Source organism: Carlito syrichta, unplaced genomic scaffold (assembly GCF_000164805.1).
Source record: "Carlito syrichta isolate Samal-C Ts95f unplaced genomic scaffold, Tarsius_syrichta-2.0.1 Scaffold120490, whole genome shotgun sequence".
Taxonomy (NCBI): Eukaryota; Metazoa; Chordata; class Mammalia; order Primates; family Tarsiidae; genus Carlito; species Carlito syrichta.
Window position 1 is genome coordinate 660,092 of NW_007064586.1, and position 14,549 is coordinate 674,640.

General features: G+C 55.2%; 1 protein-coding gene across 1 annotated transcript in view; it reads right to left on the reverse strand.

The window, feature by feature from the left end:
- Window positions 1–2,192: 2,192 nt before the first annotated feature.
- CD6 (CD6 molecule) overlaps window positions 2,193–14,549 on the reverse strand; it is a 52,215-nt gene continuing 39,858 nt past the window's right edge. The window contains exons 9-16 of the mRNA XM_021707561.1: window positions 12,987–13,069; window positions 9,181–9,321; window positions 8,764–8,862; window positions 6,559–6,681; window positions 3,913–3,984; window positions 3,461–3,715; window positions 3,062–3,166; window positions 2,193–2,257 (exon numbers count right to left, since the gene is read on the reverse strand). Of these exons, the coding sequence (XP_021563236.1) occupies window positions 2,193–2,257; window positions 3,062–3,166; window positions 3,461–3,715; window positions 3,913–3,984; window positions 6,559–6,681; window positions 8,764–8,862; window positions 9,181–9,321; window positions 12,987–13,069 (943 nt within the window). The remainder of the gene's footprint in view (window positions 2,258–3,061; window positions 3,167–3,460; window positions 3,716–3,912; window positions 3,985–6,558; window positions 6,682–8,763; window positions 8,863–9,180; window positions 9,322–12,986; window positions 13,070–14,549) is intronic.

Below are 14,549 nucleotides of genomic sequence, written 5' to 3' on the forward strand. Positions count from 1 at the left end.
TCGGGCCTGGGGGGGCGGGGGGGACTAGGGTGGGGGTGAGTCCCCCTCCTCCAGGAGGGCACAGATTTCAAAAATAGCTGAGGGTGGACATCAAAGTCCTGTTCCATTAGGCTTATTTTAGAAGGATGATGTAAGTTTTCAAACGTCAGCGCTGAAAACATGACATTGGATATGCGGTATGAATCATATCCTGTTTTAGAAAACAAATGTATAAGCCAGGGTCGGTGGCTCAGCCTGTAATCCCGTGCTTTGGGAGGCTTCTGTGAGTGGATTGCCTGAGCATGCAGGTTGAGACCCGCCTGGGCAACTTGGCGAGCCCTCATCTCTACAATAAATTTTAAGAAAAATTAGCCGGGTGTGGTAGCGTGCCCCTGTAGTTCCAGCTACTTGGAAGGTTGAGGCGGAAGGATCACCAGAGCCCAGCCAGTCAAGGCTGCGGTGGCCGGGAGCGGCCGCTGTGCTCCAGTCTGGGCGACAGAGTGAGACTCCAACTCAAAAAAAAAAAAAGAAAAAAAGAAAGAAAACATATATATATATATTTTTTTTTTAGTCGGATCTTACTCTGTCGCCCAGGCTGGTGTGCCGTGGCAGCTCACAGCAGCCTTGACCTCAAGGCTCAGGCAATCCTCCTGCCTGGGCCTCCAAAGTGCTGGGATTAGCGACGGTGCTTGGCCGGGCCTGGCTTCTTGTCCCTGTGTCCCCAGCATTCTTTACCAAGCTGAGCCACGGTGGGTTTTCAGGGCCACCCTGGCGTTTCCAACTTCAGTGGATAAAGCTGGCCCATTATGGCCTCCACTGTGTGCGCACACACATGCGGGTGCTGGTGGGCTTCTTTGGACCACGCCCATGGAAGCCAGCTTCTCACAGGATGGGCCTCTGACCCTGGGCCCATGACTTTCTCTGGACTCTGTGCTTGGCTCACCACAGGCAGCTTGGTAGTGCCGGGGGTGGGCTGATGCCCCTCAACCAAAGACAGGCAGAGGCTGGTGGGTCAAGATCCCTTGGGGGACAACTCTGAGGTGTGTTTCCCAGATGTCCCCAGTTGGGCCGAGCCTGGTTGCCCACTGCAGCAACCTGTCCAGGAACATGGTCGCTCCTTGTGACCTCTGTTCCTCATTTTCTCACTGGTGCTCGCTGGGATCACGTCCCAAGAGACGTGAGAGGCCTTGGGCTCACCTTTGCTGCTGAGGGACTTCAACGCCTGCCACACACACACACACACACACACACACACACACACACACACACACACACACACAGCCTGGACTCCATGAAGTTTAAGAACTCGTCACTCCACACTCCGGCTTCACTCAGCAATGCAGTTTAATCTCAGGACACTCAGAACAGGACACCGGGCCTGGCCTGAGACCTGGGCCTCTCTCTGGCGGCTGCCTGGATGTGTCTGTGTTCCAGGTGAAAGGCTGCATGGTCATGTGTTCACCTGGGAGCATCTCCATTGATTCGAGGAGGCACGTAGAGCCCCTGGGCCCCTTCCTGGCAGACACCTCTGTGCTCCAGCCCCCACCAAACTGGGCCCCCGCCTCTGGGGTTTGCAGGGCTGGGCTGAGACCCTCTTTGTAAACCGTAGCAAGGTCAGGGTAAGGATCTGCTGTCCAGGGACAGTCCCCGCAAATAGGTCTGGGCCCACAGGTGGGTTCTGAGGATCTCTGGGGTGGCACCAGCCTCGGGCCCCCACCCCTTGGAAGGGGGCACACCGTCATCCTGTTCACTGTTGCCGTCTGTGTGCAGAAGGCTACCTTCCCTGCCCAGGTGCTGTGACCAGGCAGGTGCTGTGACCGCCCTCCCCAGCACCCGCCTATCAGAGAGACGACAGCCCCCCAGCCTCTCTCACTTGGGGCCCCCACAGCAGAGCTGGGGTGGGGCCCGTTTTTGCTCCTCTCAGCACCTCTGGGCCCTGAGGTGTGGGAGACTCGAATCGAAGCCCGGGGCACCGGAGGGTCAGAAGGGGCTGCAGGGGGTCACCCGGTCTGGCTGCCCCCCACCCCCCAGGGAGCTTCCCGGACTCTGCCTGCCTTTCCCGAGATGGGCAAGGTGTGAGGGCTCCTTCCATCTCTCCAGGCGAGGCCTCTCAGCCGCCTGGGGTGACCTGGGAGGGTGTGGGTGAGGCGGGGAGTCGGTGCAGTGAGAGGCCGGAGGGAGGGGCCACACCCGGGGCCTCGGCGGGACTCAGGCTAGACCGCCCCGATGTCATCGTAGTCCTCGTTGTCGGTGGAGTCAGGCTGGGGGCTGGGCGACCCTGTGGGCAGGGACGGGGGGCCCAGGTCAGTGGGAGGCCCTGCCATCGCCCTGCTACCCCGCGGGGGGCCAAGCTGAGCGGGTCTGGCTCCCTGTCCCCCTCCCCCTGCCATGCTGGTGAAGCCGTCTTATCGTCTTGCACCCTGCCACCTCGCTGGCTTGAATGTCAGCCCTGAGGACCCAGCCTCATCTGTATGGGGCGGGGCTGGGGTCCCCGCAATGGCACTGTGGATGACTGGGTGCTGGGAGCCCGTCTGCTGCCACGGTCTCCCCCGAGGGCCCTACCAGCAGCTTCTGTTGAATGCTTCCACTAACGGGGAGCTCACTTCCTAGCCAAGAAACTTCTTTGAATACTTCTCCATCCCACCCACATTCATTTCCCCCTACTTCTTCATATTCTTGGTTTGTGTGTGTTTGGGGTCAGGGTCTCACTCTGTTGCCCAGGCTAGAGGGCAGTGGCACGATCACGGCTCACCACAGCCTCTACCTCCTGGGCTCAGGAGATCCTTCTGCCTCAGCCTCCCAAGTCACTGGGACTGCAGGCATGGACCACCACGCCCAGTTAATTTTTTTATTTTTTTTTGTAGAGAGGAGGTCTTGCTATGTTGCCCAGGCGGGTCTTGAAATCCGGGGCTCCAGCGATCCTCCCACACTGGCCTCCCAAAGTGCTGGGATGACAGGCATGAGCCACCGCATCCTCTTGTTTGTTAAACTGCTTTCTCTCTCTCCTCTCCCCTCACTGCCTCTTTTCCCCTTGGGCTGCTGCATCCAACCGACACCCCCCACACTCCCCAGAGAGCGGCACCTGGATACCCAAACTGCTCCTCCAGCGGGGGCTGGGGTGGCGGCCGGAAGTTCTGGTACCATTCCCCGGATGAGGTGCTGGAGCTGTCATCCGCCGACGGCCCTGCTGGAAACCCCCGGAGCCAGTCACCCCCTGCCAGGAGAACACCCCCCCCCCCCGCTTCAGGGGCTGCTGGAGCTGGGAGGCCCACAGGACTCAGGGGGGCCAAGTCCCTAGCTTGACGGGTCAGGTGGCAGGTGGCGAAGTCCCAGGGAGGGGAGGAGACTTGCCCAGGATCACACAGTGAGTGACTGCGGGGCTGGAACCAGAGTCCTGCCCTCAGCCAGGCTCAGAGCCCCCAGCTCTAGCCTCCTCCCGCCAGGTGGGCCACGGGAAGGGGGTCGGGGATGCACGGCTCACCTGAGTAAGTGGCCTGGGAGCCGGCCAGCTCCAAGTTTGGGGGCTGCTCCAGGAGGGGACTTCTCTCTGAAGGAAACACCTGGGGGTTCCGTGGCGGCAGCTTGCTGCTGGGGCTATTGCAGTAATGCTCCCCGGAGGACGTGCTGGACCCACTTGTGCTCCTAGGGTGAAACTGTGGGCCCAGGGACGGGGGTTCTGCCACGGAGTGTCCGGGGTTGGCTGCTGGGACGTGGGAGGCGTGCAACTCTTCAAGTCCTGGGCCAGGAAGGAAAGAATGGAGAGGAAAGAAGCAGCAATGCAGCATGAGGGCTTCTGCCTCCAGGAATTGTTAAAGTCAGGGAGAGCCCATTGAGGGAGGCTGCAGCCGGTAGGCTTCAAGGTGAGCTGAGCTACAGCCTGGAGGCAGGGTTGTCACTCTAATCACCCCTCACGCCCCCCTGAGCCAAACTCACCTTCCTCCAAGGAGGGCATCTGGAACCTTCTCTGCTGGGCTTCCTCCTCTGTGACCCGGTGCCGCTGGGAATCTGTGAGCAGAGGTGGTGGTGGGGAGGGGTGAAGGCCCAGCCTCTTCGGCCCAGGAGCCTGGGGGAAGGGCTGGATTTCTTTGGGGCTGGAGAGGGAATCCCTGAAGCTGAACAGGGTGGGGGGACAGCCCCAGAGGTAGGGAGGGGCTTGGCCTTTCCCACCAGACTCCAGCCTCATGCCCTCACCCAAGGAGACACCCACCCTCGACAAGGGCAGATTCATGTTGATCTTGAAACCAACCGGGGGCCAGAAACTTCAGTCCCCTGCAACACCCCACCCCCAAACTCCTGCTACCACTTAGGAAAGTCTCAAGACCCTGGGGTTGGGCGTGGTGGCTCTCGCCTGTCATTCTGGCACTTTGGGAGGCGGAGGCAGGAGGACCACCTGAGCCCAGGAGTTTGAGACCAGCCCGAGCACCATAGCGAGACCCTGCCTCTAAAAAGAATTAAAATATAAAATATTATCTAGCGTGGTGGCACACGTCTGTGGTTCTAGCTACTCAGGAGTCTGAGACTTGAGTTCAGGAGGCCGAGGTGAGCTGTGATCATGCCACTGTACTTCAACCTGGGTGACATCACGAGATTCGTGTCTGAAAAAAAAAAAGGCTGGGCTCGATGGCTCAGCCTGTCATCCCAGCACTTTGGGAGGCCGAGGCGAGGGGATTGCCTGAGCCCACGAGTTCGAGACCCACCTGGGCAACTTGGCGAGACCTCGTCTCTACAGTAAATCCAAAAAATTAGCCAGGCATGGTAGCGTGTGCCTGTGGTTCTGGCTACTTGGAAAGCTGAGGCAGAAGGATCGCCGGAGCCCAGCAGGTTGAGGCTGCAGTGGCCGGGAGTGTGCCACTGCACTCCAGCCTGGGTGACAGAGTGAGACTCCAACTCAAAAATAAATAAATAAATGCATAAATACATAAATAAAACAAAATAAAAAGGAATCTGTGTTCTCTCCTCCTGCCCTGGCAGCTCTGGGCTGGAGCAGATGTTTGCCCTGTGAGGAGCCTTCCCTGGGCAGAAGCCCAACGGTCTGGAATCACCGTGTCACGACTGCCGGGGCAACACCACATTTCAGAATCAGAGAGATGGAGATTCACAGAGACTTGAGAACGGGAGAGTCTAGGATCTTGGGGTCAGCTCTTGAACCCAGTACCACTGACTTTCCTTCTCAATGCTGAGATTGTGGACTCTCAGTCTTGCGTCTTATGTGCCTGGGTTTGGAGTTTCAGGTTCTAGGCTGGGCCCGGTGGCCCAAGCCTGTAATCCCCGCAAGGTGGGAGAATTGCTTGAGCCCAGGAGTTCAAGACCAGCCTGGGCAACATAGTGAGACCTCAACTCTACAAAAAACACACAGATTAGCTGGGCGTCGTGGCACGTGCCTGTTGTCCCAGCTATTCGGGAGGCTGAGGCAGAATTGCCTGAACCCAGAAGGTCGAGGCTGTGCTAGCTGTGATTATGCCACTGTGTACTTAGCCTGGGTGACAGAGTGAGACCCCGACTCAAAAGAAAAATCTGGGGTTCTGAGGACCCCTCATTCCCGTGGTTCCCAAATGCCGATCCCTGGACCAGCAGACGTGGAATCATCCATGTCCCACCCCTAGAGGCCCTGGGTCAGCTCATGCGGCAGGGATGGCCAGCTGCTCCCAGGATCTGTCTTTGGAGGCCCGTGGGCCTTATCCGGACACGCAGCTGCCTGGGATAGGGACTTCGTTCCTGCCTCTCCTGCAGTTAGCAGGCCCATGTTCCAGGCAGTGAGTGTGCGGGCGGGAGCGATGGGGTCATTTTGAGGATCCCACCTTTCCCTGTCCTGCTGCCTGGGGTGTGGACATGGTGGTGAGTTGTTCCGGACCCCATGCACCAGGACGACATTGTAGGGACCGCACGGCAGCAGGAGAGGAGAAGCCTGGGCCCTCGCCAGCCTCTCAGGACACTGTCATTCAGGCGTCTCTGTCATACACAGCCAAACTCTCATCCTGACGTCTATATGGTGCGTGCGGTTGGGGCTCAGGGATTTCTGACAAGCTCCCAGAGATCCTGCCAGAGAGGTGGCGCTCTCTGTTCTAGTCCCACCTCCCAGCATTGCCTGGGCCCTGCCTCGAGTGCTGCCTTTCCTCCTCCTGTCCCCGGCAAGCAGAGAGAAGGGCTGGACAAGCTGGCTGAAAGGGGTGAGACGGCGTGACAGAGGCGGTGGGGGACGGGAGGGGCCGACGGGGCGGACAGGGTGGGACGGGACACACATCGGCAGGGCATGCAGGAGGCCCTGCCAACTGTGACCCTCGCCTGCATGCTCTGTCTTGCACAGAGACAAGCCCCCTCTGGGCGAACGTTGAGGGCCTTGTAATGACCTTAAGACCCCACGAGGCCAAAGGCAGACCCAGGAGGGACAGAGGTCAGAGTGGAGGGGCTTGAGGCATCGAGACGACCTCAAGGGTCACGACGCCTTTGACAGCTTCCCCGTAGGACCATCTATGGTCGATCCAGTGGGTGACATGAAGGGTTCTGCCCTGGCAGTGCCAGAGTCACCCAGTGGGACCTCTTGATAGTCCCCTGGCCAGCTGGGCCCTCTCCCTCACTCACTGTAGAAGGTGGTCAGGGCCACAGGAGGCTGGGCGCTGAAGTCATAATGCTCATAGTCTGTGTCCGAGCTGGAGTCTGAGTCCTCGGGGGGTGGGGCCCGAGCCTGAATGGGCACCTTGGGAACTGGGGAGAGAACAGACGGTGTGGCATGGCCGAGCGGTGGGCGGAAAAGTGAAGGGAGAGGCAGCTGAGAGCCCAGATGGCGGGGACCAGAGACAGAGGGGTGGGGTGGGGAGGACACCAGGCAGCCCATCTGGCATGCAACACCCAGCCTGGATTTACCAAGCCCCTGCTTCCTGCTTCCAACACGGAGAACTAAGCGGCGTCTGTTTATTTAGCAAACACTTCACACAGCACCTACTACATACCAGGCTCTATTCTAACATTTACAAATATTATCTCATGTAACCTGTGTAATAACTCTATGAGCCAGGTATGGTGGCTCGCGCCTGTAATCCCAGCACTTTGGGAGGCCGAGACGGGAGGTTTGCTTGAGCCCAGGAGCTTGAGAACAGCCTGAGTAACATAGCAAGAGCCCATCTCTACAAAAAAATACAAAAAATTAGCCAAGCATGGTGACCCGCCCCTGTAGTCCCAGTTACTCGGGAGACTGAGGTGGAAAGGATGACCTGAGCCTAGAATATCGAGGCTGTGTTGAGCTGTGATGGTGCCACTGCACTCCAGCTGGGGCCACAGAGCGAAACTCTGACTCAAAAAACAACAACAAAAACCACAAAAACCAAACAACAACTCTATGCAGTAGGTACATTTTTATTCCCATTTTATAGCCGAGAAACTTGAGGCACAGAGAGGGTTTCATCTTGCCCAGAGAAGCAGGCTGTCTGGCTCAAAATCTCTATAGACTACAAAATCCAGTGAGCAATGTCTCTGTGCTGAGCCTTGCCCTAGATGGTAGATGGTATATAAATATTCTCTCCTCAAATGTACGTGCAAAGGATATTTATAATATTTAGCTGAGTCTTGTATTGATTTTCATGTCACTGAACTCTTTTTGATAAAGGTGACTGAATATATTCATAACGCAATGTGACTGAACTCAAACTCGTTTGCAAGGCTTTCAAGCAGCATAAATCCATATATCATAAAAGTCAGATGACTGACCCAATTTCTTTTTGCCTTTGGTTTCATTCTCAGTCAATTTTTAAAATAACTTAGGAAATATGAAACAAAACTATGTTCTAGGCTAGGCATAGTGGCTGTAATTCCAGCACTCTGGGAGGCCAAGGTGGGCAGACCACTTGAGCCCAGGAGTTTGAGACCAGCCTGGGCAACATAACAAGACCTCATCTCTACAAATATATCAAAAAAATTAGCCAGGCATGGTGGTGCATGCCTGTAGTTCCAGCTACCTGGGAGGCTGAGGAGGGAGGATCACCTGAGTCCAGGAGCTCGAGGCTGCAATGAGCTGTGATTGTGCCACTGCACTCCAGCCTGGGTGACAGAGTGAGACCCCGACTCAAAACAAACAAACAAAAACAAAAGTCTAAGTTCTAGGAGAATCTTGATGGGGTTCTTGGGTAGGCAAGGGGTCACGAAAGGGTTGATGATATCACAAACTTACAAGCCCATTAGCAGAGCAAGGCTTTCCTCTAAGAACCCAAATCCAGGCTGGGCACGGTGGCTCAAGCCTGCAGTCCCAGCACTTTGGGAGGCCAAGGCAAGAGGATACCTGAGCCCACAGGTTTGAAACCAGCTTGGGCAACTTGGCGAGACCTCATCTCTACGATAAATATAAAAATTTAGCTGGGTGTGGTGACATGCGCCTGTACTTCCAGCTACTTGGGAGGCTGTGGTGGAAGGATCACCTGAGCCCAGCAGGTTGAGGCTGCGGTGGATCACCTGAGCCCAGCAGGTTGAGGCTGCAGTGGCCATAAGCTTGCCACCGCACTCCAGCCTGGGTGGCAGAGTGAGACTCCAACCCCAAAATAAAGAACCCGAATCCAAAATGCCCTCGGCCTGTATCTGTCTGAAACTCAGAAGTCTAGAGTCCTAGGATGACTGAACTGGAAAATCATCTGCCCATTAAGGTCAGGAGAGGAACTTGACCTGCTCGAGGTCACACAGCCTGGATCAGTGGGCAGGTCCTGGTCTTATCTCGCTTTGACCTAAGCAGTACTGACCTCCCAGAAAGTACCCTTCCTGTGCTTCCCAGACCTCCCACGCCCAGGATGGGGGATGTCCTACCTTCCTCTTTGGGGACGGCGATGGGGACCGCGTGATAGTTATGGATGCCTGCAGGGAGGGTGGTGGGCAGGTGCTGGTGGTTCACCATTACAGGGAGGGCTGAGGGAGGGGAGGTAGAAATTCTACAAGTCATTGTCCTGCCCTCCCCCATCTCCCTGATGCTGATGTCATCAAGACGCCTCCCTCCTCACTTCTCTCACACATGCACACATGCACGGAGACCTGGTCCTCCCTTGGGACCCACACGGATGGCTCCACTTCTGCTGGGCATGCTGGGAAAATCCTTCCCACCAGAAGGGACTCCCCGGGGCCCAGGCTTGGTGGCCCCTGCCTGGTCACACCCCAGCCTGCTGCTGGCATCCCGCCCAGGCTCGCATCCCCTTGGCATGGCCGTGGCTCCCAGGGCCTCACACCTACCGTATTTTCCTTTGACTCTCAAAAGGATAAAGACGATAGAGACGAGAGAGCCGAGGAGGAGGACCCCCAGGACAATGCAGGGGATGAGGAGCACCAGCTCCCGAGATGCCTTGTCCTCTGTTTTCACTGTCACAGAAGATTCTGGAAACAAGAACTCTGACTCAGATGGAGGAATGAACACAGACTTCTCCCCGCCATCCTTCTTGCCTTTCCATCCTCTCTTCAGCAGACCCGCTTCCTTTCTTAACCTATCTTCCTCCTCCCATCCTTTTTTTCATTTTTTTCCCATCTGCTTTTAGGTGCCTGGTAGATAGTAGGTGTTTCATAAGTGCACATGGGCCAAATGAGTACAGTAAGTCCCCTGCATACAAACCTTCAAGTTGCAAACTTTCAGTGATGTGAATGGGCATTTGCGTATCCAATCACATAAGTCAGTTTGCCTGTCTGGTGTACATTGTCATGTGTGTGCATCCTCTACAAATGGTTGTGCTTCTGTGTACTGTATTGAATAATACTGTACACAGCACCGTAGTATGGGTTCTTTACTTCAAGCCAGGCTGTCCGGAAGCACACGTAAAAGCAGCAGAGGTGTAGCTGGGACTACACAGCCAATTGTGCTCGTTGGGTATCTAGGCTGATTTTGTTGGACTTTTGAAAAAAATTGGACTTACGAACGTGCTCTTGGAATGGAACTCGTTCATATGCAGGGGACTTACCGTACCTGACTACATGAATTACTGCCTGAGTTTTCCCTGGCCGCTAGCCCATGGGAATCTCTCTCTGCTAGCTCTTCAATCCTTAGTCTTTGTTCAGTAGGTGATTATTGAGTGCCTACTGTGTGCCAGGCACTCGGCTCTGGGAATACAAATATGACGAGAGTAGCCAGGCCTTGCGGGGCTCTGTCTGGTGAAAAGGTCAAGGAGTAGACCCCAAGCAATATGGTGAGACATGTGCTGTGATGGAGGGATGGACAGGGACCTTGGGGACATGAGGCCCAAGGCTGGCTTCCAGAGAAGGTGACTCAGAGCCACCTCGACAGTGAATAGACCACCAGAAAGCCGGACTTCCTTTCTGTGCCTGGAATCCACCTTTTGGAGGGCAGGAGAGGGTCTGTGAGTCAGGGTCTCCCAGCTCTGCAGCACCGTCCCCTGGGTCTCTCTCATTTGAACAAGGTGCTCAGAGCCTTGGTTGTGAATCCCGGCCAACACTCCCTGGCCGTCACTTTAGCCTTGGCGTCTCGGCTGCCTCCTGGACGTGCATATTATAAAGAGCCCTCTAGGCTGGGCATGGTGGCTCACACCTTTAATCTCAACACTTTAGGAGGCTGAGGCAGGAGGATTGCTGAACCCTAGGAGTTCCAGACCAGCCTGAGCAACATAGAGAGACCTCATCTCTACTAAGAAAAAAAAAAAAGCCAGGCGGGGTGGTATATGCCTATCCTGTAGTCCCAGCTGCTGAAAAGGCTGAAGCAGAAGGATCGGCTGAGCCCAGGAGGTCAAGGCTGTAGTGAGCCATGATAGCGCCACTGCACTCCAGCTTGGGTGACAGGTTGAGACTCTGACACATAAATAAATCAAGGGACCTCTGGTGTGACTTCTTGCCTTGGCCTCCCTCTTGGTCTCACCTCTGCTTAAAAGAACGCAAAGTGGCCGGGCTTGGTGGCTCAGCCTGTAATCCCAGCGCTTTGGGAGGCCGAGGTGAGTGGATTGCCTGAGCCCGCGGGTTCGAGACGCGCCTGGGCGACTTGGTGAACCCTCGTCTCTACAATAAATAAAAAAAATTAGCCGGGCGTGGTAGCACGCGCCTGTAGTTCCAGCTACTTGGAAGGCTGAGGTGGAAGGATCGCCAGAGCCCAGGAGGTCGAGGCTGCGGTGGCTGGGAGCGTGCCACTGCACTCCAGTCTGGGCAACAGAGTTAGACTCCAACTCAAAAAAAAAAAGAACGCAAAGCACAAGAAGGAACAGCAGCGGCTGTGACGGGGTACCGAGAGGCCTCGGAAGAGATGGGCCCCTCCTCCTCCTCAGTGTGAGTCCTGGAGCCTTGGGAGAATGAGGCCGGAGGACGGGTGGTTGGGGGGTGAGATCTGGCAGGGGCAGTATCCGCTGTCCCCCAAAGAGGACCCTCCTCTGGTCCTCACTTCTCCCTTCCCCTGTCTGTCTGCAAAGGAGGCAGTTTGGGGCGGGATGGGAGCTGGATCAAACGGCAGGAAGCGAGCTCAAGGGCGAGGCTGGGTGTGGGGGCTACAGGGAGACAGCGGTGTGGACCCCAAGGAGCTGTGGCCCAGAGGGGCTGAGGGACCAAGGGCTGGGCACGGTCCCTGGAGCTGTGTCTCCTTTGCCCTTCTAGGGTGTTGTGGCCCCCACCCTGACTTCAGGAAGAAAGTGCCCATGGGGTGCCTGTGGGTCCAGGCAGGAGCCCACCCTGCAGCCTGTGCACTCACAGCATTTCATTCCCTCTCTGTGCCCTCATCCATTGCCAGGGCCTCTGGCAGGACTGGTGCCCCTTCACTCTCTCTCCAGACCCCTGTTTACCACCTCTGGGTGTCTGAGAGAAGGTTAGCGGGAGCCAGGAGGCCGGGCAAGGGGGTCTGGGCCGGCCCCTGTGGGTGTCCTGGAACTGCCAAGGGCTCCATGCCTGGACTAAATAATCTCAGGAAGAGCTGACATCCAGACAGTTTTCACTGTGTTCTAAGCGCTTTATACAAATTAATTCAGGCTGGGCATGGTGTCTCACGCCTGTGATCCAAACACTTTGGGAGGCTGAGGCGGGAGGATGGGAGAATAGCTTGAGCCCAGGAGTTCAAGACCAGCCTGGGCAACATAGTGAGACCTTGTCTCCACAAGAAATAAAAAAATTAGCCAAGTGTGGTGGTGTGTGACTGTAGTCCCGGCTATTCAGGAGGCTGAGGCAGGAGGATTGCCTGAGCCCAAGAAGTTGAGGCTGTGGTAAGCCATGATCATGCCACTGTACTCAAGCCTGGGTGTCAAAGTCAGACTGCCACTCAAAATAACAACAACAATAATAATAATTCATTAGAGTCTCACAAAAACAGTAGGAGGAAGGACTACAATGATCATCCCCATTTTATAGTCAAAAATTCTGAGGCTCAGAGAGATTAAGAACTGCCCAACATGGAAAACTGAGGCAGAAGGATCCCCTGAGTCCAGCAGGTCCAGGTTGCGGTGGCCGTCAGCGTGCCACTGCACTCCAGCCTGGGCGACAGAGTGAGACTCCAATTCAAAAAAAAAAAAGAACTGCCCAACATTACACAGCTAGCAAGAGGCACAGCTGGAATGTGAGCGCCAGAGTCTGTCCTGATGCCAGCCGAGCTACCCACAGCTGGTGGATAGACCAAGAGGGATGTAAGGGTCAGAGCCTTGGGTTTCAATTCCGGCCACATTCACTTCAGCCTCCAAACCTCCGCTTGTTCCCGGACGTAAGGTTCTCCCTTTGGCTGCCCGGAGGATAAAGGGTTGAGAAATAATGGCTAAAAGCATTAGGCCAGTGCCTGGCACATCACAAACACACCGTCTGTTACCCACAGCCTCTTCCGCACCTGGCTGGGTGGGCATCACCCTCCCCTTGCCCCTCCAGTGTGCAGTGGCATCAGACCAGCTATGGCTCTCTCTCCAGCTCCAGGGCAGTGGGGGACTTGGTGAGTCGTGGGCTCTGGGTGGAGGTGGGGGATGCGGAACAAACCATCAGTCCCCCATATCCCTGCAGACACACATGTGTGCATGAACACAAACATATGCACGCACGCACTGAGCCTCTGTGAGACAACATTAGGGCCCGGCAACACTCACCCACAGTGACCGGTGGAGTGCCTGCAGGGACTTCAGGCGTGGACAGATTGAGCAAACTCCGGGAACCTGTCAGAAAACACCGCCCCGTCACTCAAGGCATATCACTGAGCACCCACTATGTGCCAGGCCTGGGGCTAGAAACTGAACAAGACAGACAAGGACCTGGGGGGCTTAAGAAACGCACCTCCCTGCCAGCCCCACCATAAAGAGGGGCTCACAGATCAAGTGCGTTATTTGCAGGGGAGGCGCTCAGGTCAGATTGAGGGGCCGAGAGAGGAAGTCTCCCTTCTTTCCGTATAAGTTGCTATGGACCACAATCCCCTTTGCATTCCGACTTTGAGCAGGGAGCTGGCATTATCTTTTTATAATCAGTATTCCCGTGTGACAGATGTGCTTACAAAGGGATGGAGCTCACGGCCTCCCTGGGCAAAAATCTCATTTCCCAGCCAGCCTGTGAGATGCCTGGCACCAGCATCCATACAGGGAGGTGAGGGAACTGTCTGAAGCCTTCCAGCTGGTAAACAGCAGCAGCGCTGGAATGAGTAACCAGGTGTCTGGTGCCGTAAATATCCTCATATCATGTTTCTTCAAGCCTAACCCTCACAGTCCCCCCACATCTTTTAACACCTCTGAAATCAGGAAGATGGCCTTGGTCATTACATTGGTGTCATCTCAAGAGTTTATTTTGTTCTTCTTTATGGTCCATAAAATAACAACGGTGTGACTTATAATCGATGCCCTCTTAGACCTGGTGAAATACGGTAGAACCCAACTCATCAAGTGGGTTTGAGGTTTAGCTAACATAAGAGCCACTGGGTGCTTGGCAACATCTGGCCATGATCAGGTTTCAGATGCCGTCACTGATATTATTATCAGTGTCTCCTAATATTTTTTTTACTATGATCACCAGCCCGGGGACAGCAAATTTATTTCAATTCTTGAGTCAGTTCCAGTCAATAGGGACCATTGCTTAGCCAATGATAATGCCTTCACTGGTATTTGATTCATGACTCTGGGACTGAGGCAAGCATCTGTAGAAAAGAATGCCCGGGCCAGGCTCAGTGGCTCAGTCTGTAATCCTAACACTTTGGGAGGCTGAGGCGAGTGGACTACCTGAGCCCGTGGGTTCGAGACCAGCCTGGGCAACTTGGCAAGACCTCGTCTCTACAGTAAATCCAAAAAAAATGAACCAGGCATGGTAGTGCATGCTTGTAGTTCCGGCTACTCGGAAGGCTGAGGCAGAAAGATCGCTGGAGCCCAGCAGATCAAGGCGCGGTGGCCATGAGTACTCCAGGCTGGGCAACGGAGTGAGATTCCAACTCAAAAAAAAGAAAGAAAGAAAGAAAAAAAGAAAGAAAGAAAAAAAGAAAGAAAGAAAGAAAGAAAGAAAGAAAGAAAGAAAGAAAGAAAGAAAGAAAGAAAGAAAAGAATGCCCTGATTAATGAGCAATGTCTGTCCAGACACGGGGAGAGCACTGGTCCCACCTATGACGCATTTGCCATTGTTGATCTGGTTCAAGGTGTGGTCCTTGGGCTGTAGGTTCTTAGGACATGGATTCAGGTG